General features: G+C 35.1%; 1 protein-coding gene across 26 annotated transcripts in view; it reads right to left on the reverse strand.

The window, feature by feature from the left end:
* The window catches only part of LOC116662781, a 551,908-nt gene that overhangs the window by 365,864 nt on the left and 161,950 nt on the right, over nucleotides 1-24,094 (reverse strand). For 13 of the 26 annotated variants that reach the window (XR_004318841.1, XR_004318851.1, XR_004318830.1 and 10 more), the window contains exon 1: nucleotides 16,742-17,228. The exons of the other annotated variants lie outside the window; for them this stretch is intronic. Coding sequence is in view for 9 of the 13 variants with exons in the window: in XM_032477183.1 (XP_032333074.1) it covers nucleotides 16,742-16,952 (211 nt within the window). In the remaining 4 variants the exon portion in view is untranslated. Of the gene's footprint in view, nucleotides 1-16,741; nucleotides 17,229-24,094 lie in introns of those variants that run through there. 26 annotated transcript variants of the gene reach the window in all.

A 24,094-nucleotide genomic window follows, 5' to 3' on the forward strand; every position in this document is an offset into this window, starting at 1 on the left:
AATGCAAAATCTCTGGACTGACTCACCCACATAAACAATCTCAAAGTTTTTTTCAAATCTGCTTTTTCAAATGTTTTGCCTTAACTGATTCTCTCATTTCCATTCCCGCTGCTTTAGTTCAGGTAGTTAGCTCCCCACTACTCCCACCCCTAATTTATTTCCCTTTTAATGTGTTCTAAACACTGCTTCCTTTCTCAAACATATGCTGCAGATTTTGCAATGGCTCTTGAACTATCACCAGAGTGTTTAAGGTCTGTTATGCTGTGGGTCCCAAGACATCTGTCAGACATCTCTGTTTCTGTACCTATGGTAGACTGGCATGTCTAGCCATTTGATAGCTCCCTGGAGTCATGTCTCTTTTCATGCAGTACTCTCCACCTCCGCCCGGTGGTGAGCCTCACTAGGGCTCAAGCTCTGCTCAAATCTTGCCTCTCCCAGGAAGTTCTTCCTTTGTAAAGATTCTCTGTCCCTCTGTTACAGAAACTAATACATCTGGCCTTGCATTAACATGTATTTATGTATAGTTCTATCCAAGAATAGAACTGGGGGCAGAAAGTGTGTCCTGTTTTTAGAGAGACTCTCCACAGTATCTGACTCAGAGATTTGTTTGTACACTAGAAGTGTGTGATGTGAATAAGTGGTTGGGGTTTTTCTTGGGGACACAGATGGACACATTTCCCAGTTCACTTAAGCAAGGTATGGCCATGTGTCTGAGTTCTGAAGAGCAGAAAGTGGGTAGGATTGATGTACAATGCTTCCCCATCAGAACCATAAAATCCTCCCATGCATGAACTCATAATCTGAGGCTGTGGGAGATGATGCTGGTGGAGCTGCAAGAGGGAGGGAACCTGGCAAGGCACACTGCCCTGGACTATGTTTTGAGTAAGTTCCAAACTTCTAAGATGCTGGGGATTTATCTATTACATCAGCAAATGTGATCTTACTACCATAGGTCTGCTGACTCATCAGCTAATTATTACAGTGGGAAAATAACAAATAACGCCATAATGATCTTATTTTCGATGGATTTGCTGGAGTGACTCTACTTTGACTGGAATGGCCATCACATCTTTTCTCCAGTGCTGAACCCATCTCCGTTCTAGTGCTTGGATCAAACCAACAGTTTCTACATTTGGATACACTCTCCTGGGAGTTGCTACATCCGTATGGTTTGGTCTGTGGTCCTTCCTGCTGGCATGGAACCCATTTGGCTAGACTTAAATTCATAGCTATATGTCTCAATCCTTCCTAGCACTCAAGGCCTAGCAGGTGCTTTGCTTTTACATAATTACCAGGTCTTTCAGAAAGTTTTCACCTTGCTATGTATTTACATACATTCTTTGGTAACACTTCATATTCTAAATAAATCTTTATATTCTACCTTTTCAAAAAAGTATTAAAGAGACTCTGTTACTTAATTCTCCCTAATGCTACTTAGCTCCTGGTGAGCAGGAATTATGTCAGATATTTCTCTGTATATCCCCAAGAACCTGCCAGAGTGGCTGGAAAAAGACTAGGCATGTAACTAGTCTGTTCCTCAATTGCTGACAGGCAACATGTAGCATATCTCCCTGTAAAACAAGCTAAAACATTTAGACTTATCCCCAAAAAAGTTAATCTAGACATTTAGATAGATGATAGTCATTATTTAAGAAAAAAATTAAAAATAAGTGGAATATAGTAGCATTATAAACAATAGTCACACTTTCTGCAAAATGAACTAAAATAATTTAAGAACTTCTTGAGAGAGCAACTGTGTCTGTTATCTTTGCATCCTGTGTCCAGCAAGTGAGGGAAGGAGTAGATGCTCCAAAATGTATAGTAAATGCTAAATTTTCCCATTTTAAAAAATTGAATCCCTTGGCTATAAAAGCATTAAAGAACGTCAATCCCCAACATTTTCCTAAAGATTAATAATATTTTGAAATTATATGATTCATGAATAATCTTTACAATAAGAATTACAAGGAGTACACATTCTGTTTCTTGTTTTTAACGGTGTGTGCTGGGATTTTCAAATCACAGAATTTATTTTTGTCTTAATCTAATTCAAAGCATTTCAGTAATTTATGCAGATAAAATACGAAATGTAACATTCTATAATGTGTGTCTATAAATCTATGTGTGTGTGTTTGTGTATGTGTATGAAGCATCAATGTTCTTTTCTAAATTTCTCTAACTAGTCATTTCTTATCACACAGTAGATAAATTGATTTGCTAAATGCATAACAGTGATTAAAAGGTTAATAACATTTAGTAAGCATTGATGATTTTTCTATCCACAGGAGAAAAGAATTCTAAATGTTGATTAAAGTGTTCTAAACCTAGATGATTTGAGCCCTATTCCTGTGACATTTTCCCCTAAGTAATTTCTAGTGCGTAAATAGTACAAATGAATATTGATTGTAAAAGTCTTGCTACATTGTGTTGTGATATGCTACCTTCAAGAACATATGAAATCTAATCTTACTAATTTGCATCTGACTGACATGAAAATATTGATTGAGAAGGTGAGAACAATAAGAAAGCCAATTATCAGTGGACATATTAGAATTTAACATAGAGAAGATTGATGTCAAAGAATACCACATTTAGTTTGAAGTTTAAATGTCTGCCTCTTCTTTGTTGAGGGGAGATATTTTACAGACACTGGAGTGAAATTTCTGCTGAGGGGAGGACTGTGTTAGCAATGGGGAATAGCGTAGGAGAAACTTAAAGCAGCAAGAAGTGGCAATACAAGCAGAGTAATGAAAGAGAGATTGTGCAGAGATCTGAAGGCAAAAAGGAATTTCACTTCAAAGTAACGAATTACAAGACGTGAATGCAGAAATCAGCTACATCTTCCAGAAAGAAAGGTAAGAGAAGTCAGAGAAAATAAGCGAATGCAACTGAAAGTCCAGAGGAAAATCATGAAGACACTTTGTGACCTTTGAGGAAAGACAAACTAATAATAATATTTCATAGAAAAATAAATACTAGGAAGAATAGACTTGCTTGGAGACAACAACACTTCAAAAAGGCTAAATTAGATATTTCTTGGAGTAATCTGAGGACCGGAAAATTAACAGAAACTATAAATAGTTTTATAAAAATAAACTAAAAGGCTTGAAAGAATAGAAAATGTTATAATGTCAAGGTATTCCTTTCAAAAGGCAAAAAATCCTAGTAGCTCTGGCCATGATTTCCCTATATCTGATGTCATTTCTGATAAAAATATGGGGATAGTGGTGGAAATATGCAAATATCCAGATATAAAGGACAAAAGTGAAAAATATATATAATTAACTTATCAAGAAAAATACGCTTGCCAGGAAGGGCTGACTGCTCTATGATGTAGTATCTATGGATTAATGGAATATAAAAGATGACACACATGATGCTAAACATTTTATAAATTAATAAATAGCTTATAAATGATATGTATTTTCCCCCAGAACTCTCCATTTCCTTAGTCACCATGTGAAGTAAAAACAGTAATTCTACTAGGACTGGAAGGTATTAAAGAAAAACCAAATGACAGGATTCAATAAGGATTCACTTAAGATTTACTTTCTTAATAGTTTTATGACTTACCTTCCTAATTTCGTAACTGTAACAGTGAGTTTACAACCCTACACAACTGCCCCACACAACAAAAACAAGGGAGTCAACTAAATGAAAAATTTAGAATTTTGAGTATCAAATTAATAAAAAATAAGCGTGTCCTGAAAACTATGAACTGAAACATATTTTTCAGTCTCTTTACAGACTCAGGCACGCTCTAGAAATGGGCATGTGGTTCCCTAGTTAGTTCTCCCTGAAGGAGACTATACCTTTTGCGATGTGGAGTAGACATTATGCTTCGTCACTTAATCTCTCCTCCTCACCCTCTTTTACCTAGCGCAGGTGGACCCAGCTACTACCCACACCCAGAAAAACCCCAGCACAGATTCAATCCCATGACACACTTCTTTCCTAGACTAGGGCTTCTCATGTTTGCTGGAGGTTTACCATAACAATTGAATACTTTCATTATTCTTACCAAGAACCTGACAGCTGTCACTCTCAATAGATTTCCTGGTTCTTACTTAGGGGAAAATGAGGTCATCTGATATGAACTATTTACACTTGTGCCCATCAGGCCCCTCCTTCCAGCACTAGGACCTGCAACAACCTCATCTCTACATGCATTTTCTCTTCAGGCTATAATTATGGTCAATTTTCACCCCAAATCCTTAAAGAGATAACTCTCTTTTAACTCTGAAGCTCCTAACTAGCAACTCTTCTTGTTTTATTTCAACCAATATTCTAGGCTTTCAACTCAACTTCAAATTCTTTCTCAGTGACGGAAATCTCAATATTCTGTCTTTCAAAAGATCCTTTTCAATTGTTAACATAATAGATTTTCCCTGACTAGTCTATCTAAAAATAGCACTTCTACCCTTTCTCAGTTTCATCTTAGTACTTATTACTTCCTAATATTATATTACACATTTATTTGTTAATTCGTTTAATACCTCTCTCTCCTTTCTAGAATATTAGCTACTTGGTAGCAGATATTTTTTTAAGGTCTGTATCCTGTCTCACATAGAAAAATGATCAAACAGAGCAATTGCTCAATAAACATTTTAAATGGATATATAAACCTACCTAATCACTAAGCATTTTTTTTTAAACTTAAAAAGTTGGTGGGGCAACTGCCGGTTGCTCTCCCCGAATTCACTCTGCACCTCTTCCTAGCACGTGGTCTTCCAAGTGGAAACTACATTTCCCAGCTTTTCTTGCATCCAGTCGTGTCTGTGTGGCTAAATTTATGCTGTCTTAAACTTAAAGACAGGCTACTGTTCCTAAACTTTGGCCTTTTTGCTCTTCCTCTGTGGGCTCAGAAATACCGGCAACTCAACCAAAGCAACAAGGCAAAAGGAGTCAGGGTTCCTGAATGACCTGGACCAGCAGAGTGACCCCATCACAAACATGGGCTTATGCTACGAGAGATATAAGCTTCTATTTTATTTAAGGAACTTAACTTGGGAGCCTTTTTCTTATAGTTCCTAAGCACTTCAGTACACCTGCATGCTTCTCTCTGCTATTTCTCTGGCCATACTTTCTCTACCTCTTTTTGAACTCCTCCTCTTCCTTAAATACTGATTTTCTCAAGGGTTCTTTTCTAGGCATCTATAGTTTTTTTCCTTCAGTTTTATTGAGACATAATTGACATATAATATTGTATAAATTTAAGATATACAACATAATAATGTCATGTAAGTATGTATACATTGTGAAATGATTACCATAATAAATTTACTTAACATTCATCATCTCACCTCCAATAGTTACAATTTTTTTCTTGCAAAGAGAACCTTTCCGGGCTACTCTCTTAACAACTTCCAAATCTACAATATTGTTAATTATGGTCTCCATGCTGTACATTACATCCCTAGGACTTATTTACTTTATAATTGGAAGTTTGTACCTTTTACCCACCTTCACTCATTTCCCTCACTTCCTTCCCCCTACCTCTGGCAACCGCCAATCTGTTCTCCGTTTCCGTGAGTTTGTTTTTTTTAGATTTCACATATAAATGAGATCATACAGTATATGTCTTTTGCTATTTGATATTTCACTTAGTACAATACTCTCAGAGTTCATCCATATTGTTGCAAATCATAGGATTTCCTTCTTTTTTATGGCTGAATAATGAACTTCTGTTCATAATTTAATCTAGTGATTCTTAAATTTTTTAGTCAATGACAAGTTTGATAATTTAATGAAGACATATATATATATATATAAATATACACACACATATATATATTCTGCATAAACATTGGCCATTTACAGATAACTTGAAACCTGTTTTTGAAACCTCTAAGTAACTATAGTAGCCAGATTAAGAAATTTCTTGAAAAGTATACCAATTGTCATGGCTTTAACTACCATTCATCTCAGGATATTTTCTATCTAACTAAGACAGTATCTGACTATTTGACAGTCTTATTAAACCCTTTAACTGGATCCCTAGTGCCCGTGGAATAGAGCCCAAACTGGGCCTTTCAAGACTGAGCCAGTGCTTATCTCTACAGTTTCACCCCTAGAACTCTACTCCATCCAATTTGAACTTTTTGCAGTTCCTTAAACTCACCACATTCTCAGTTTCATAATATTGCACATTCTCTTTCCTTTTCCTGGAATGTTCCCAACCCTTACCTGGCTATTTCTACTTCTCAAACAGGCTTCAGTCTGAAACCTAGGAATTCGGTCAATAAATATACTATATCTCCCAGCATGCCCTTTTATACAGTATCTACTCTTCCCTCATTGTGATTTTTTTTATTTATAACATATACATTTTTTATTGAGGTATAGTGAGTTAACAATGTTGTGTCAATTTCTGGTGTATAGCACAATTCTTCAGCCATACATTAATATACATATATTCATTTTCATATTCTTTTTCACCATGAGCTACTAATGGCATTATTTTATGATTTTTTATGGCTGAGTAGTATTCCATTGTATAAATATACTACAACTTCTTTATTCAGTCATTTGTTGATGGAAATTTAGGTTGTTTCCACTATTATAAATAGTGCTCCTATGAACACTGGGGTGCAGGTGTCTTTTTGAATTAGGGTTCCCTTTGGATATATGCCCAGGACTGGGATGCTGGGTCATATGGTAAGTCTATTTTTAGTCTTTTGAGGAATCTCCATACTGTTTTCCACAATAGCTGTGCTACCCCTCATTGTTATTTAATTCTCAGCCTCTACTTCCCATGAAATCAGGGATTATCTGCTTTATTCTCTCTTACATCCCCATTAATATTTCACAGTGCCTGATATATAGTAGACCCTTAACATATATTTTCCTTAATTAATTTGCTAATATTCCATAGCTATAGAAAACTTGGTATTTAAGATGCAGGGTAAAAAAAAATATGGTGCAAGAATAAATTTAATCTCATGTTGCATAATTCTCAGTTGTTTTGAAGAGTATTAATTTTTCAACTGGAAAATAAATATCTCCTCCCTGAATTTCCATAATGCTTTATAACTCTTAACATCATGTGTAAGATTCAACTTTCAGCATTCCTGCTAAACTCTGGAACAAAAAAAGGAGGGCACTCTCACTACTTCTATTCAACATAGTATTGGAAGTTCTAGCAATAGCAATCAGATGAGAAAAAGAAATAAAAGGGACCCAAATTGGAAGAGAAGAGGTAAAATTGTTACTATATGTGGATGACATGAGACTATATATAGAAAAGCCCAAAGGCTCCAAACAAAAACTATTAGAGCTGATAAAAGAATTTGGAAAGGTAGCAGGATACAAGATTAACATATGGAAATCAGTTTACTTCTTTATCCTAATAGTGAAATATCAGAAAAGTAAAAAAAATCACTTTTAAAATTGCATCAAAAAATATTTAGGAAAAAACCTGACCAAGGAAGTAAAAGACTTAGACACTGAGAAGTACAAAACATTAATTAAGGAGATTAAAGATGATTTAAAGAAACGGAAAGACAGACCATGCTCTTGGACTGAAAGAATTACTATTGTTAAAATGGCCATATTACCCTAAGCAATCTACAGATTTAATGAGATACCTATCAAATTACTTAGGACATTTTTCACAGAAAAAGAACAAATAATCCTAAAATTTATATGGAATCACAAAAGACCCAGAATTGCCAAAGCAATACTGAAGAAAAAGAACCAAGCTGGAGGAATAACCCTCCCAGACTTCAGACAATACTACAGAGCTACAGTAATCAAAACATCATGGCATTGACACAAAAACAGACATATGGACCAATGGAACAAAATAAACCCACCGACTTACAGTCAATTAATCTTTGAGAAAGGAGGCAAGAATGTACAACAGAGAATAGACAGCCTCTTCAGTAAATGGTGTTGGAAAAGCTGGACAGCCACATGTAAATCAATGAAGTTAGAACACCCCCTCACACCATACACAAAAACTCAAAATGGCTTAAAAACTTAAATGTAAGACAAGCCACTATAAACCTCTTGAAAGAAAACATAGGCAAAACATTCTATGATATAAATCTTAGCAATGTTCTAGGGCAGTCTACCCAGGAAATAGAAATAAAAGCAAAAATAAATGAATGTGACCTAATTAAACTTATAAGCTTTTGTACAGAAAAGGAAACTTTATACAAAACAAAGAGACAACCTACAAAATGGGAAAGAATATTTGCAAAAAATGCAACTGACAAGGTCTTAATCTCCAGAATACACAAACAGTTCATACAATTTAATAACAAAAAAAAAATCCAATCCAAAAATAAGCAGAACACCTAAATAAGCAATTCTCCTATGAAGATGTACAAATGGCCAATAGGCACATGAAAAAGTGCTCAATATTGTTAATTGTCAGAGAAATAAAAATCAAAACTATAATGAGGTATTGCTTCACATTAGTCAGAAGGGTCATCACTAAAAAATCCACAAACAATAAATGCTGGAGAGGATATGGAGAAAAGGGAAACTTTTCACACTGTTGGTGGGAATGTAGTTTGGTGCAGACATTATGGAAAACAGTATGGAGAGTCCTCAAAAAACTAAAAACAGACTTATACCATATGATCATGATCCAGCAATCCCACTCCTGGGCATATATCTGAAGAGAACTCTAATCCAAAGACATACATACATCCCAATGTTCATAGCAGCATTATTTACAATAGCCAAGACATGGAAACAATCTAAATGTCCATTGACAAATGACTGGATAAAGAAGTTGTAATGTATATGTACAATGGAATACTACTCAGCCATAAAAGAGGATAACATAATGCCATTTGCAGCAATATGGATGGACCTGGAGATTATCATACTAGGTGAAGTAAGCCAGAAAGAGAAAGAAAAATACCATATGATATCACTTATATGTGGAATCAAAAAAAAAAAAAAAGACACAAATGAACTTATTTACAAAACAGAAACAGACTCACAGACATAGAAAACAAACTTATAGTTACCAGGGGAAGGGATAAATTGGGAGTTCAAGATGTGCAGATACTAACTACTATATATAAAATAGGTAAACAACATGTTACTTCTGTATAGCATAGGGAACTATATTCAATATCTTGTACTAACCATAATGAAAAAGAATATGAAAAGGAATATATGTACACATGTGTATGACTGAAACATTATGTTATACATCAGAAATTGACACAACATTGTAAATGGACTATACTTCAACAACAACAAAAAAGAATAAAAAAGATATTCTGCCCATCAGGATATAGCAAAATAGAGTGAATTTTCTTATTAAAATAGCTAGAAAACTACTATGTTGAGGTGATGGGAGACAGAAAGGGAGGTTTTATTTAGCTGCAGAATTACTCAGGGAATTTACACAGAAGAGGAAAACATCAACGTGTGAGCTCATGTTAACACAGTGCACGCAATCAGCACAATGAGAGAGGAGCCTAAACAGAATCTGGAGGAGAACTGACAGCTCTCCTAGCCCTAACCTGCCAGATTTCCCATGGTATTCATACCCAGACCTGCCCAATCACTCACCCACCATAGCAAGATGCCCATGACAGTGCCCTGGGGGTGATAGTGGTGGGGAGTGAGGGTCAGTGCATTCTAGTTGTTTTACAATGAATTCTCCTGTTTCCATTTAGTTGGAGTCCTAGATGGAATTCCCCCCTTCCTCAACAACCAAGGGTTGAAACTGGACTGGGGAGTCTCTCTGTGGGATTGGAAGTACACATTTGAGTGTGTGTGTGTGTGTGTGTGTGTGCGCGCCGCTAGTGGGTATGCACACATGCACATCTTTAGTTGAGGTTATCTTTTACACAAAATAAAATGAACAAATCTAAGTGTTCAGTTTGATAAGTTTTGACAATTGTATACACACGCCTATGTATATACCAAACAAGATATACGTACCCATGGCTCCACAGAGTTTCCATGTTCCCCTTTCCAGCTAATCCCCCATTTTTCCATCTACCCAGAGGCAAACAGTTTCTGATTATTATTCCCATAAGTTAGGTACGCCTGTTCTTGAGCTTCATAAATGGAATCACACAGGATAATAATAAAAAAGACTAAGCTCTCAAGGGTAGATTGTGTATCGTGTTCATGCCTTTATTCTTCATAGTTTGCATTGCAGTTTCTTGCATATCATTAAATAACTCCACAGTATGTTACATGATCAAAGCATGGTTTAATATATTGTATATAATGAGGGGGGTAAAAATCTATGTTCAAAAAGAAACTCTGCTAAGGTAACTATGGTGGGGAGGAGTACAGCAGATGGAAAACGAAAAATAAATAAAGAATGCCAGAAAGTCAATAAGAAAAATATGAACAAACTGAAAAAATTGGCCAAGGTATAATAAATAATTAACCAGAGTGGGTGTTTGAATTGTCAATAAATAAAGATGCATTCACATTAAAAAAGAATAAGTAGCATTTCATAGTCTCTTTATAGCTAAGGTCTCCATCAGTTTCAGAAATTCATCAGAAATCTTTCTGAATTCATTATGAATAAAAAATTCAAATTGAAAAAAATTAACATACCATTTACTCAACAGATATCCAAAATTAAAACACTGAGCAATATTAAAGGTTGGAAAAGATGTGAGCAAAAGGGTACTCTAATAACTGCTGATGGAAGCAGAAATTTGCATAGCACCTTCAGAGAGTAATTTGAAGTCATAATTTTGAGGCCACACGTATGTCACAGCACAGCAATTTCACTTTTGAATATATACCCTAAGAAAAATCCAAGACATGTTCACGAGAGGACATACACAATAATATTCTTTATGGTGTTTTTGGAAATAGCAAATACTTGGAAACAACTTAAACGCCTCTTAAATGTACAGTGCAGATGCTCTTGGTATTATTCTCATATATCCTTGGCATCCATATTGCCTTTACATATTGAGGGAATTTTACTGCAAGCACCTGCCACTCTCTGCCTGAGGATATTCTGTAGCCAAGAGTATGCTTGAACTGCCATGAAGTGGGCTGGAATTCTAGAGTTAATGGCCTCAGGAGTAACCCTCAACCAATGCCAGATGGGAATTTTGGATACAGACTCTAGATTCCTTTGTCCTTGAGTTACATAACTCTGAAGTGGCTCACAATCTTGGTCAGGTGGTAGGAAATGTGTAGATGTCATCAGAGAAATGATTAGAAATAGAAATGCTTAGAAATAGAATCCACACTTCTAAAGTTTAAATGTGTGGGGAGAGAGAACTATAGGGAGGCAGATTTTCATGTCCTGATTCTGTTTTGGGCAACCCGGTGAATGACAGACTGAGATTGAAAAGTGCTCTGGCAGGGAGATGATGATTCAGACTTGGACATGTTATAAATATGAAGTGCTGGAGGCTAACTGGAGATACTAGTTTAAAATTTGGGAGAGAGAAGTGGTCTAGGGATTGGCTAGTAATGGCATCTGAGTCTCATCTAAATGGATGAGATGAACAAAGCAAAGAGGATAGTAAAAGAAAGACAGCCCAGGAAGGAGCACTGAAGCTCAAGAATATTTCAGAAATGAGCAGAAGACGCTCTTATAAGTGGAAATAAAAGAGAGAGCTAACCTAATGGAGGAAAACCGGTGGTAAGAAAGGAAAATAATATGTGTATTTCATAAATGTTCTACCCGAGGACATATTAGCAATAGCTTCTTAGAAACATGTCTTTATTTTCTTTGTTTTCAAACTCTAAGACAAAGACAAGTTGCTGCTGCTACTTCATCTTCATTTTCATCTTTCAAAACCTTTTGATTTTCAGAGATTCATTTCCCACCCAGCTAAACATATCCTTTGCCAGGATTGTCAGTTTGAGTCCTGAACCACCAAAACAGATGTTTTGAAAAGATACTAAAGTCAAAAAGATGTTAATATTATAAATTAACTACAAAGCTACAAAACAAGACCTCTGAAAACCTTACAAACTGCCCCCTTCCCTTTCTCTTTTTTTCACTATTACAGAAACCCATTCTTTGGTGAAACTGTTATTTTTATACACACACACACACACACACACACACACATATTTATATATGTAATATGTATAATTTATATATTGTATAAATATATATAATATGTATTATATATAACCATTAATAAAGTAAAAAGAACAAGCCAGAAAAACAAAAGAACAATCCAAAAACATGTTCTCATGACACATATCTCTTCTGCTCTTCTACTGTGCTTAAGAGTAACTCTTCCATGAATTTAGAATAACTATTCCAAAAGGTCATTTTGCGAAATGCTTCCTATTTTACTGAAATTCTCTGAAATATATTCACTCTTACCAAGGTATGTGGCTATTGTAACAGATTGTTTATCTACCTGTTAGACATGTACTTGACATTCATCTTTAGAAATTTACTTTAGCTATCATAAATAATAATGCTGCATTCACTCAGAGCACAGAAACAAGTATTACATTTCCTTTGTCATTCATTCACTACATGATCAGCAAGCAGAGTCTGGTTTGGTTTTGGTTTTGGTTCCTTTTTTTTCTCCCTAGAATTTGGTTAACATGGTTAAGCAGAGGGCTAACTTCTTTCCAAACACATTATCTCATTCAATGCTTAGAACATTGCTATCAATATTTTTGATAGGAAGAAATGGAGACTTTCAACAAATTAGACCTTTCCTTAAGTAACAAAGTTAGTAGGTGAGTTAGAATTTGAATCCATGTATTCTGATTCCAAAGCACATGGTTTGGGAAACATGTCAAAATGTCAAGAATATGGTTTGAAATTCTTGCCTTTGCTTTCAGCATATAACAGTAAAATATATAAAATATTAAATGAGAGCATGTAAAATTGATATCAAAACAAGACAAATCCTTCTGTGGACCAAAAACAGAATAGAAACAGAAGTGAGCTGCAGTGCACCAGTTGGTTTTTGGAATAAGAGGCAAGCATTTCCTCATCTGTAAGGTAACTGAGGTGCCACACTTGCCCCACAGGGAGTGAAAATCAGCGCCAGGTTTACTGATTAGGTTACCTAAGTGTAAGATAATAAGAAGCTAAAAAACTGACTACCCCTCTAGAGCCATGGTTCACACAGAACTGCTTAGCGGGGAGGCCACAGGCAGCAGCCACAATCTGGCAGTCAGCGCCTGGGACACACTGCTATTTGACTGAGTGACTACGTTTATGGTGTCCCCATCGTCCAAGTTTCTGAGTTAGGGATCGAGACTGTGTAGGGCCAACTCTATGACCATGAAACTGGGGTGGGGCTAGCAAAGAAAGAGACAGAATTTTTAAAAATTACTCTCACTTAAGTTGAGCCTGAAAACCAAAATTCCAAGACATGTAAACTCATATAAAAAGATTGCTAGCAAAATTCTTAAAAAAATCATTCAACGAAGTCATTCCAGATGACATGAAAATAATAGATCAACTTCAGAATTTCAAAATAAGCATGTTAGCAGCCTTGAAGAGACAAAATAAGGAATAACATCAATACAATTTACAAGAAAATAAGTAGAGATGAAATAACAAAAGTGGATATAAGGAAAGAACCAATTAGAATTCCTAGGAAAGAAATATAGTTTAAAAAATTCTGGAATGGATACAGTCACAACAAGAATTAGTAAATTGGAAGATATCTCTTGAGTAATTCACCAAAAATGCAGCACAGAAAGAGATAAAAAATATTAAAAAGGAGAACTTTAGAAATATGTATGATATATATTGTGAAGCTTTAACATACATATACTAGGATGTTCCAGAAAAAGGGATCAGAATTAATGGAAAAAGAAGCAATATTTGGAAAGAAAATTCTCAAGATTTCCATAATTTAAGAAAGATGTGAGTCCTAAGATCAAAGTGTCTGGAAAAATGAATAGCCACTATGCTCCCTTTCTGTAAGAAGAATAATAAAAACCATACCTCTAGGAAAGCCTTTGAGGACTTATAATTTGTCAGAGATGACAGAATCTAATCCTACAGATTCTGTCCTATATTTTGAAAGAATAAATCATCTTTAAAAACAAATTGACGAATGTAATTGAAACAAGAATACAGCCAAGATGATATTCATTCTCAGTAGAGAAGGCATAAATTCACTGCAACAGATGTCTACTGCTACCAGGGTACAGAAAAAAATCTGAAATTTAGTGACCATGTGATTTAAGGAAGTAAGTCAAAGAGTGTCATAACCCTAGCATATGTCCAGGCCACTCTATCGTTCTGTGAGCCCATAAGTGCGAACACAAACACACACTCACACACACTCCAATCTGGTGTGATACAGTAATATAGGAGAATTATAGTGAGTCACTAGTATGTTCTACATATAAGTAAGAGAGATAACTGTATATTAACTCGTGAACATAGATCCATTGTTTCCCATTAATCTAATACAAAATTTAAATTTCTGTGGAAAATTATCCTTATATAGGAAAATATATACCTTCTTAAAATCATGGTCTTAAAATCATACTGTGGTTGATTGCAGTTTTTAAAAGATATCTTCACCTCAGTAACCAAACAATAAGTAAATATGAATGGAAAAGACTGAAGATAGTAGTTTAAGATTAAATGTTAGTAAAACTTAGCAGTAGATCTTTTTACCTTTTGTTTATCACAACTTACTGTACTTCCATCAGAGGGAACCCCATTCTGTCTTAGCCCCTCCCCATAGCACGGCAACTTCCTGAGTTGCTACAGTTCATAACTGAGGAGAATAATGAAGTTCTCTCTAATTTTTCAGTCTCTGGATTGGTTTGGAGGGAATAAGTAAGGGATAAACTTTTTTTTTTCTTTTTTCTTTTTTTACAATCTTGATAGCAAACGGAGAAATTTTCAAAAGGCTCATCTCTTGGCAAAGCTTTTCATAAATCCTCAGTCACACCTTAACTTTACTCACTAAGACACATTAGAAGAAAATGCCAAACAAATTTACATCTCTTTTTTTGACCATTCATATCAAGATCATAACAAAAGACATTAAAAACACTTTGAGTGATTTTGATGAGAACATAATTTTTAAAACCTCAAGACGTTTATGTAAATTAAAATGTCAACATTTTCTCTTAAAAAAAAAAAGGTTTTCATTTCCTACAGCACTAATAAACAGCTCAGAACTGTGTAAGTGGACAAAAAAGAATGGAACAGGTGACGAACATAATGAACTTGTTCTCTTAGAAAGGGATTTGTCAGTCACATTTTGCAATTATTCAGAGAAGCTTGTATCAAATCATAAAGAACAGCTTGAAAATAATTACCCTTCTTATATATAGTTTTTGTATTAAAGTCAAGACTATTACATAGTTCTACAACAGTTGATAAGTCTTCCATAAATCTTTGGAAAAGAAGATATAAGTAATGCTTCAAAATTGCCTTGTAAATGAAAACACATTCATTCTTCCTTAAAAGCTTTCTTCCCTTTATTGTAAAGTTTTATAGTTCTACAATTACTCCAATACATTTTTTCCCATTTATTAATTTGCTTTAGCAAATCGAAGCTATAAATCTCAAAATATAAGGAGTTCACTTTAGTAAATTTTATTTTTAAAACAATTATTCAAAATTTGTATTACAGAGGCGCTCTTTAAAAAGTTTCAATGAACGTGAAACACAATAACAATGCAGACCTCTGTATTCTATCAAATCAGAAGTACGGAAGACACATTTTTCACTTCATTCACTTGGTAACATCTAATACAGTCACCTTGCTAATAAAACTGATTTTTAAACAAAGTCAACAATAGCAATAATAATTTGACATTTATTAAAATAATCATCCTGAATTTCCAGTTTTTGCAGAAGAATCTCTTCTATAACATTTTAGGAATACATCCTGGAGGCTCTGATTTTTTTTTTTTTTTTTTAACAAGAAGCACATTTAAAATAGGATCATAAGTATGGCTAAACTAGGACTTAAACACAATTTACTCCCTGAGAGTTTTTTTTTTCCCCTCAGAAAGAGCAAGCTTACTAACTTTCAAGATATTTGCAACAAAATAAAAACTACTCAGTATTGTTTCAAGATAATTAAAATTAAAAAAGAAAAAACAAAACAAAACAAAACAAAAACTGTGTGCAAAGTTCCTGCAGTGAAATGTGAGCAAACAAGACAAGAAACAAAAGAAATTTGCATGTTGCTTCTGAAAAGAAGCTTAACCAATCCTTTGCCAGGAATAACACACATAAACTATAAGAAGGCAACTGTGGGAATCAAAACACACTTACTTTTTAATATGTAAAGATGCACTTTTTCCCCTATTTTAGGTTAAAAATAAGAGGACACCCCAGTGAGTCTTGCTGGCAGTCAGATAACACACAGGCCCTGACCCTTTAACTCGCTGGAATTCTCACACAAAGCTCTTTTCATGCAGATTGCACTATATATTCCTGAGATAAGGCGGCAAAACGAGGAGCTACGGAGAAGTGACACAAAGTTGGACTAAATGAAATGTTTACATATATCCTGTCACCCCGTTGTTCCTTCATTATCTATTCCACACATGATTTGCCTAAAACAATATTTATTCAGGTTGGAGAGAAGCATGATTTAAACAAAAGGACAATTTTAAGAGAAAGGACACGCAAGACAATACAATTATTGTGTTTCTCTGTTAGCATTGCCAAGTTTAATGTGAAATCAAGCAGAAACAAAAGCAAATCGCCTAAGAACTTTTAAGAAATGCTCCTGCTATGATTTCCCTCAAAGCACAACAGCTTTACTTGTTTTACAACACAGAAAGTATATTGTAAGTAATATCTTAAATCTGCACTCACCATGCGAAAGCAACGGTTGCGTAGCGTAAAAGTGCGCTATTTTCTGCCCCTGTTCCATTTCAGTTTTGCCTATAGTTGTCCAACACCCAATAGCCCAGAGCTGCCACCCAGAGGCCCCTTCCACGAGCTGGCTTATTTGCCTGTCAATCTGAGTCCCGGCTTCTGTATTATGCGGCTGTGCACTTTGCTGAAGTTCTAATATAATTTCCATACGCTTCCCACCGCCTGAAGTAGGTAATTTGTTCTTTCAGTTCAATAAATACTCAAATCACTTCGGGTAACTCTCTGAGATCAGGCTTTAAGTTGTTCACCTTCAAGTTAAGGAGTTCTTGCTAAGAAGTGGGTGGAGAGAAGTACGCTCACTACAGGGGAACTCAGTGTAATCAGAACGCGGAGAAACTTCCTCTCTTTTTTCCTTCCTTGCTACGCTGAGCCGCTAGTGACTCTTTCACAGAACTTAGGAATGTAAAGGGAGGACGCGGAGAGGCCCCTCCAGACAAGCCTTTCTCAATCAATTAGCTTGCAGCCATTACTTGTGACCTGAGGTCACACAGCATAAGTGTGTGGGGTGTGCCTTCAGGGGTCCCAAGGCTACTTATTACAGCTAAGATAACCCAAACCAAGCAGGCAGTAGAATCTGAAACATTTTTAATAGAAAATAGGCTAAAGATATGAAACAGACTTGAGATGAATTTCAAGGGGTTTTTTTTGCAGAAGCAACTTATCAACTCAAATATATATTTTTTCTATTAAGTCCAAAACAATGTATTTTTTCCATGTTGGATCAAACAGGATTCAGAACAAAGCAGTGAAGCATTTCTTTTATATTAAATTTCAAGCTGGGAATATAAAAATGACAAAATAACTAATGTATCATGTAGTCACAGATATCACCTAGGTTTTGTTTTAGTTTTTTAAAGATTCTGCCTTATTATATTTAACTGCAAAGCTAAACTGCTATGTTTATACAAAGTTCTCTATGCTTAAGGAACCACGTTTGGAGATAGAAATAGTTGTTTTAAATTCTTTCAAGATTACATATTATCTTAATGTCATGATTTATCTTTTTCTCATAACTACTTTAATTAGAATTTTGTTCTCTAGTTAAGATAAATGATTCCTCTCTTTAAAATATATATAAAAACTAGAGCTCAAAATAACAGAAAATAAGTGAAACACTAAAGATAAATGCAATCTTTTAAAACTAAAGGTTTGTTTGAACTTCATATAGTAAGTTTACACATTCCTCAAAAACACTTTAAAAAAATAGCCACCACCATTTTCATTAAGTTAATGACACAGAAATATCAGGAATTTTATTTTAAATCAAAATCATGCTTTTGAATAGTAAAATCCAATTAAAGAGCACATATTTTATAGTGACTATATGGACCGTCACCCCCTACCCCCAAAATAACCACCATTCAAAATGGATTTACCACATCCACATTTTCGCACCCTGTTTACTTGGTGATGCCACAAAACATCCTATACAGGTGCAGCCCTATGTAGGAATGGTGATATTGTGTATCAGTGCTGAATTTAGCATTTCCAGCCAATGAAATTATCTTCAAATTAGATACTGCCTGACTTAAATAAAGCAAACAAACCAAAAACCCAAGATGAATAAAACAGGTGAGAGAAACAGGATCAGATCATGGTATGTAGTGGATAGAATCAATTTTGAAAACTATAGTAAAAGAGAATGTAGTAGTTAAAATATTAAAATTAGTTATGGGCAGGGGTTAAGGCAGGAATGGGTTTCCACTTTCTCCAATATACGACAGGAGTCATTGATAAGCTTGAAAAAGGAAGTTGATACTGCCTCTAATTAAGTTTAAGCAAAAATAATTTATTACAAATATCAGATATTACAAACATCATGCTTCTGAATAGTAAAATCCAATTAAGGAGCACATATTTTATAGTGATTATATGGACAATCACCCCCCCCCAAACCCAAATAACCATCATTCAAAATGGATTTACCACACCCACATTTTCTCACCCTATTTACCTGGTTATTCCACATCTAAAACTAATATAATGTTAAATGTCAAGTATATCTCAAAAAAATAAATCAAACCTTCCCCCAAAACTCTTTTCCCATGTAGAAACAATAAAAAATAAAGTAAAATAAAAAGGTTAGATACTGATAATAGTAATAATGACAATAATGAAAATGTCTTGACACATTTTAGTGATCAGCTGTGGCTATTTTATATATCGAAAATAATATATAAAGCATTCTGGGCCATTTAGGCAATAGAGATGCAGAAAATCAAGAATTTTAATTACTTCTTGAAGGAAACCTAGTCTTTAAAAATTTCTGATTCAGTGCCAACTTGTAAAGTCTACATTCCATTTTCATCTGTTATGAAGAACAAGCTTTGTTTTCTTGTTCCCTTATTCCAAACTAACAACTAGCTCCTAATAGTCAGTCAGCAAGGTCACCAGCCTTATACATTAGAAGTCTACCGTCATCACCTCAAGGATCTGGCCTCTATTGCAAAAGACTTTCTGTGTGCACAAAACAAAGGACTTTCTGATAAGTGCAGAAAGGTCGCTAATAACCTACATAAAACGTAAAACATATACCAGCATGCGAAAGAGCTTTGGTGACTTCATAGTTTAGAATGTATTATTTTTAAGGCCAGTTGACTAAAATAATTACAGATATTTCTGACACAGACGGGTTATGAAAGGAATCCCCTTTGTGAAAGCGTGATCTCTTACATCAAAAAGTTTACTACCAGGATACTGACCCCACTCAGTTTCCATCTTCGTTTTATAGAGAAAAAGTCTGCTACTCTAGATGTCATGGTAACTTAAACATTGTGGATAATTTTTGCTAAATTCCACTAATTTGAAAAGGATTTTAATAGCTTGGATAACTTTACCACCAAAACTCTATCATTTACATTTAGAGAGACTAAGTTAGAATACATAATAAAATGAAAAATGTTTAATTTATTAAAAAGCCATTCAAAAGATATAATATAATATTTCTATAGAAGTTATAAAGATAAAATTTCTAGTCATTACATAATAACAAAAAATATTCATCACTTATGTGCTGTTGACATTTCCCACAACAATTCTATTCTGTATCTATGCATTTTTCCCTGCAGTGCTTTGGAAGTTGGTCACTTTTGGACAGAGGAATAGATGAACTAAAATGAAAGGCTTGAAAATCATTACCATCAAACTTCCAGTCTGAGACATCTGATTAGCAGTCTGCCCTCATAAATTGGTTTCACACAACTTTCTGTTAAAACACCTACACAGAAAAACACATCTTACAATAACCCTAAAAACTAAGATTAATGGAGGCAATTTCTTTACCTTTCTTCCAAATCTAATGACATTGGACTAAGAAAAAACAACAGGTGGTCTATATGAGTAGACAGATTAGTCCTATTCATTTGAAAGTCAAGAAAATATTTCAACATTGCTTGACTAACTGTATGCAGATTCATGGACCCTTACCACCAAAAGCCTGGATTGCATTGGATATCACTAGAAGGCGCTGCTTCTTGGGACAGGCAGAGTAGTGTTCCCACAGCACCATCTTTTCCTATTTTGACATTAGTATCTGGAAACAGGAAAGGAGATAGAAGACGGGCATGTGACACATTACACTCTCCAGAATTAGGTTAAAGCAATGTAGATGGCAGCAGAGGTAAGAGGGCAGTGCAGAAAGGCACATGTTAGGAATTATAGCTTTTCCTGCTTGTGAAACAACAAGGTTTGGGACATAGGAGACCACTTTACTTTCAAGAGCAAAGTTAGACTCCACGTATGCTGCTTAGCCTCTAGCTGGGAGGTCTGCACTCCAACCTGTCACCCAGCTGGTAAGGCAGGAAGGGGATCTAACCAGCAAAAGTGGACGGTAAGAAAACAACAGGTGTCATCTGGTTGTAAACATCACATTGGATGGATCTAGGCTAATTTAGTGCTGAGCAAATAGAAAACAAATATAAAATGTTAGCCTACAGAAAAATATGACAGAGAAAATGGCAAAAGAACATTATCAAAACAAGAGCAATAACTGAATACATGATCTATTAAAACAGGCATTTTAAACAGAATTCTTGCAGACATGACTCCTATATTACAAGATAAGAAGGAGGAAATGGCCTAAAATAAAAACAAGAAAACACAATGGAAATACACACTTTAAAAAAGAAAAGAGAATATAGTGGATAAAGAAAAAAAATGAGAACAACAAATGACACTCTAAAAAATCATAGGAGTGACAAGGATGACAAACTTCAAAAAGAAGGGAGATAAGTTTGAAGTCTATAACAACAGTGTAGGTGAGCTGGAAGAAATTTCACTGGAAGAAATCTTAAAATATTTGACTCCATACATTTTATCTAATATGTCATAAAATAGGAAAAATTTGAAAGCATGCTAAGAAAGAGGGAAATGCCTATAAATTATGAAAAATTTCAACACACAATGTATATAGTCTCTTGCACATAATTTTAAAAGAACAAGCACCTTAATGAAAAATATGAAGAAGAGAAACAGATAATTTGAAGAAATAAAAGAAATTAAAACTAAAGCAACATTGAGATATAGTGTAACTTTTTCCTATTTGATGACTTTAAAATTAATATTTAAAGTGGATTATTCTATGCTTATAAATGGATAAATTGAAACAAGCTTTCTGGAAAGCAACTAGTTTATATGTACCAAAATTCTTGTGTTTTTTCTTTTTATTTATCTATTCATTGAACAATTATTTACTGATCACTTACTATGTGCCAGACACTGAGGATAAAGTGTCTAATGAAACAGACAGAATTTCTGCTCCCATTTAGCTTAGATTCTAGGAGGTAGAGAAAAGACAATGAACAAATTAACATAACATGTTAGGTACTGTTGAATCTAAGATGAAAAATAATGCAGAATAAAGGGATAATGAATGATTCTGGACATGGTGGATATGACATTTTACATGGTGCTCAGGCAAATGCCTCTCTCCTGTGATACTGTGAGAGCAACAATCTGAGCAGAGTGTAGGGATCTAAGATAACATATGGGAGAAACATTTCCGGAGAGGAACCTGCCAGAGAAAAGGCTTTGAGATGGGGCATGATTCTCAGTAACATCATATCAAAGATGTACTGCAGCAATCATTCTTTTGTAAAAAGCCAAAGACTCTTTTGTAAGAAACTCATCAGTGAGACAGACCAACATTTTTGTATACATTTGTTTATAATTGCCCACAAAACTGAAAATAAGAGAATATCAATTCTTGTGATTTATATTATATTATATAGCCATTTAAAGTCATTATTTTAAGGACTTGTGAAATGTGAACCTTAGGTAAACAGAAGCAGGAATGAAACAAACTGAGGATAATCTTTATCACAGGTAAAACTCTCTTTATCACAAATCTTGAAGCTTTCAACTTATTTTGGATTATTTACTCTCTCAAATCTAGTCATTCAGTACTTGAAAGGATTTTTTTTTTTTACAAATAATTTAAATGTCTCTCCTTCCCTTCCATTTCACTACTTCTACCCTGTTGCTTAGGTCTACAGGAAAAATTTTTAAAGCATATGTAAAACCATGGTCATGTATATACATAGCCTTTGTTTTCTTGTTTAAGAGCATATGGCAAGAGTCATCTCTTTCACTCAGAGTAACAAATGCTCTCCCACAGCATCTACTACTTTGACCCTTAATTAGATCTTTCCAGACAATCTAAAATAACTCATGTCTGAGACCCTCTCTGTCTATATGGGTCCCAAAGGATTGAGGCAGCAGCAGGAAAGCAAGAAGGAATCTTACTATAGTTTAGGATCTGTACAGCAAAATGGGCAAGCAAGCAGGGGGTTGAGACAGGTTGTTTAAGAAGAAAAGAAAGAAAGGGAGGGAGGAAGGAAGGAAAAGAAAGAAAGAGAAAGAAAGAAAAGAAAGAAAAAAGAAAGAAAGAAGGAAAGAAAAAAGAAAGACAGACAGACAGACAAGGATCTCAACATAAACGGGTCATTAATGAAGAGTGAAGGCTCAGCGAAGCACTGAAATATAAAAGAAAAATCTCACGCTGAAGCACAAGAATCGAGGTTGGCCAAAAGCACCCAGTTTAACTACTTTTGTTGTTTCAGTAAATATATAAAGAATACAGTCTGGGTTCAGTCATTTAAAGATCTTGTTAAAAAAAACAACAATAAAACAAGTACAGGGAGTAAAATATGGAGATTAGAAATAGGGGAAAAGGCAGAGAGAGACAGAGAAAGAGCAGAGAGAGAAATAAAGAGACAGAGAGAGAAAAACTGGTATAATATGGGAGGAAATGACTAGAATGGGAGCTAGGAAGGAAGAGAAAACATGGCTCCTGAAGCAGTGATATGAAATGCACGTGTGTAAATGGTTCTGGCAGGTGTTGCTATATCAGCGTAAGTAGAGGCATTAGAAGAGAACGTAGAAAATAGTCTAACTGGACTGGAAATGATGGCAAATAAAGCTGAGAAAGCTAGAGTGGCTGGAAAGTATGAGTTTGATTCAGATCAAAGAAAAACAGATTTACAAATTATAGGGGAATGGAGAAAAGTCACAGATTGGGACAAATTGGGATGAGCCATGTGCCTTGGTTAGTGAGAGGCAGAAGCTGAAGTCTGATTCTGTGGGAAACTATATAAGAGGAAAGCGATCAGCTCCTCAGGGGAGGATCTTCTGTGAGGCCAGGGCTGAACTGGATCACACATGGGACCCTGAGTCCCCATGCACCCTTGTGTCAGTAGATTCCATCCAGTCAAATCATTTCTCCAGCTCTTGGCAGCTAAAACCTGTCTGGACCCCAGAAATAGATCTAGGACAGTAGAGCAGTAATGAGTACAGGGAAAAGAAATTAGAAGCATTAGGCAAATACGCTCTAGCTGACTGAGGTCTACACAGGGTGGCAGAGCTCAGGCAGGAACCAGAGGGGAAACTCTATTGGGCAGACATTCAGAGGAATGTCTTTGAGATAAAGCAAGGCTTTCATGAGCAGGTGGTGGAGAGTGGTGGAGAGCATGCTACATGCTACACACAGCCTGAGGAATGCGAAAAGGCCAGCCTATCCAAAGTTATCTTTCCCTGTAGCTCTCCTTGGTTCCTCCTTATCTTCCTTGGAGATTTTGGTGCCAAAAATTCCTAAAGTACTAAGACACTAATTCTAATATGGGTGAAATATTGTACCTGGAAACTCTTACAAAAATAAAATATAGAACACATGAAGATTACGTTCACCTCTTTACATCTATTATCAGGTTTATATTAGGATATTTGGAACTATCTGGGGGAAATTCTGGGTCAGAGAATATTGCCAAGAAAGGCTAGACTTCCAGGATTAGGGGT

This window comes from Camelus ferus, chromosome 1 (genome assembly GCF_009834535.1).
Source record: "Camelus ferus isolate YT-003-E chromosome 1, BCGSAC_Cfer_1.0, whole genome shotgun sequence".
Classification (NCBI taxonomy): domain Eukaryota; kingdom Metazoa; phylum Chordata; class Mammalia; order Artiodactyla; family Camelidae; genus Camelus; species Camelus ferus.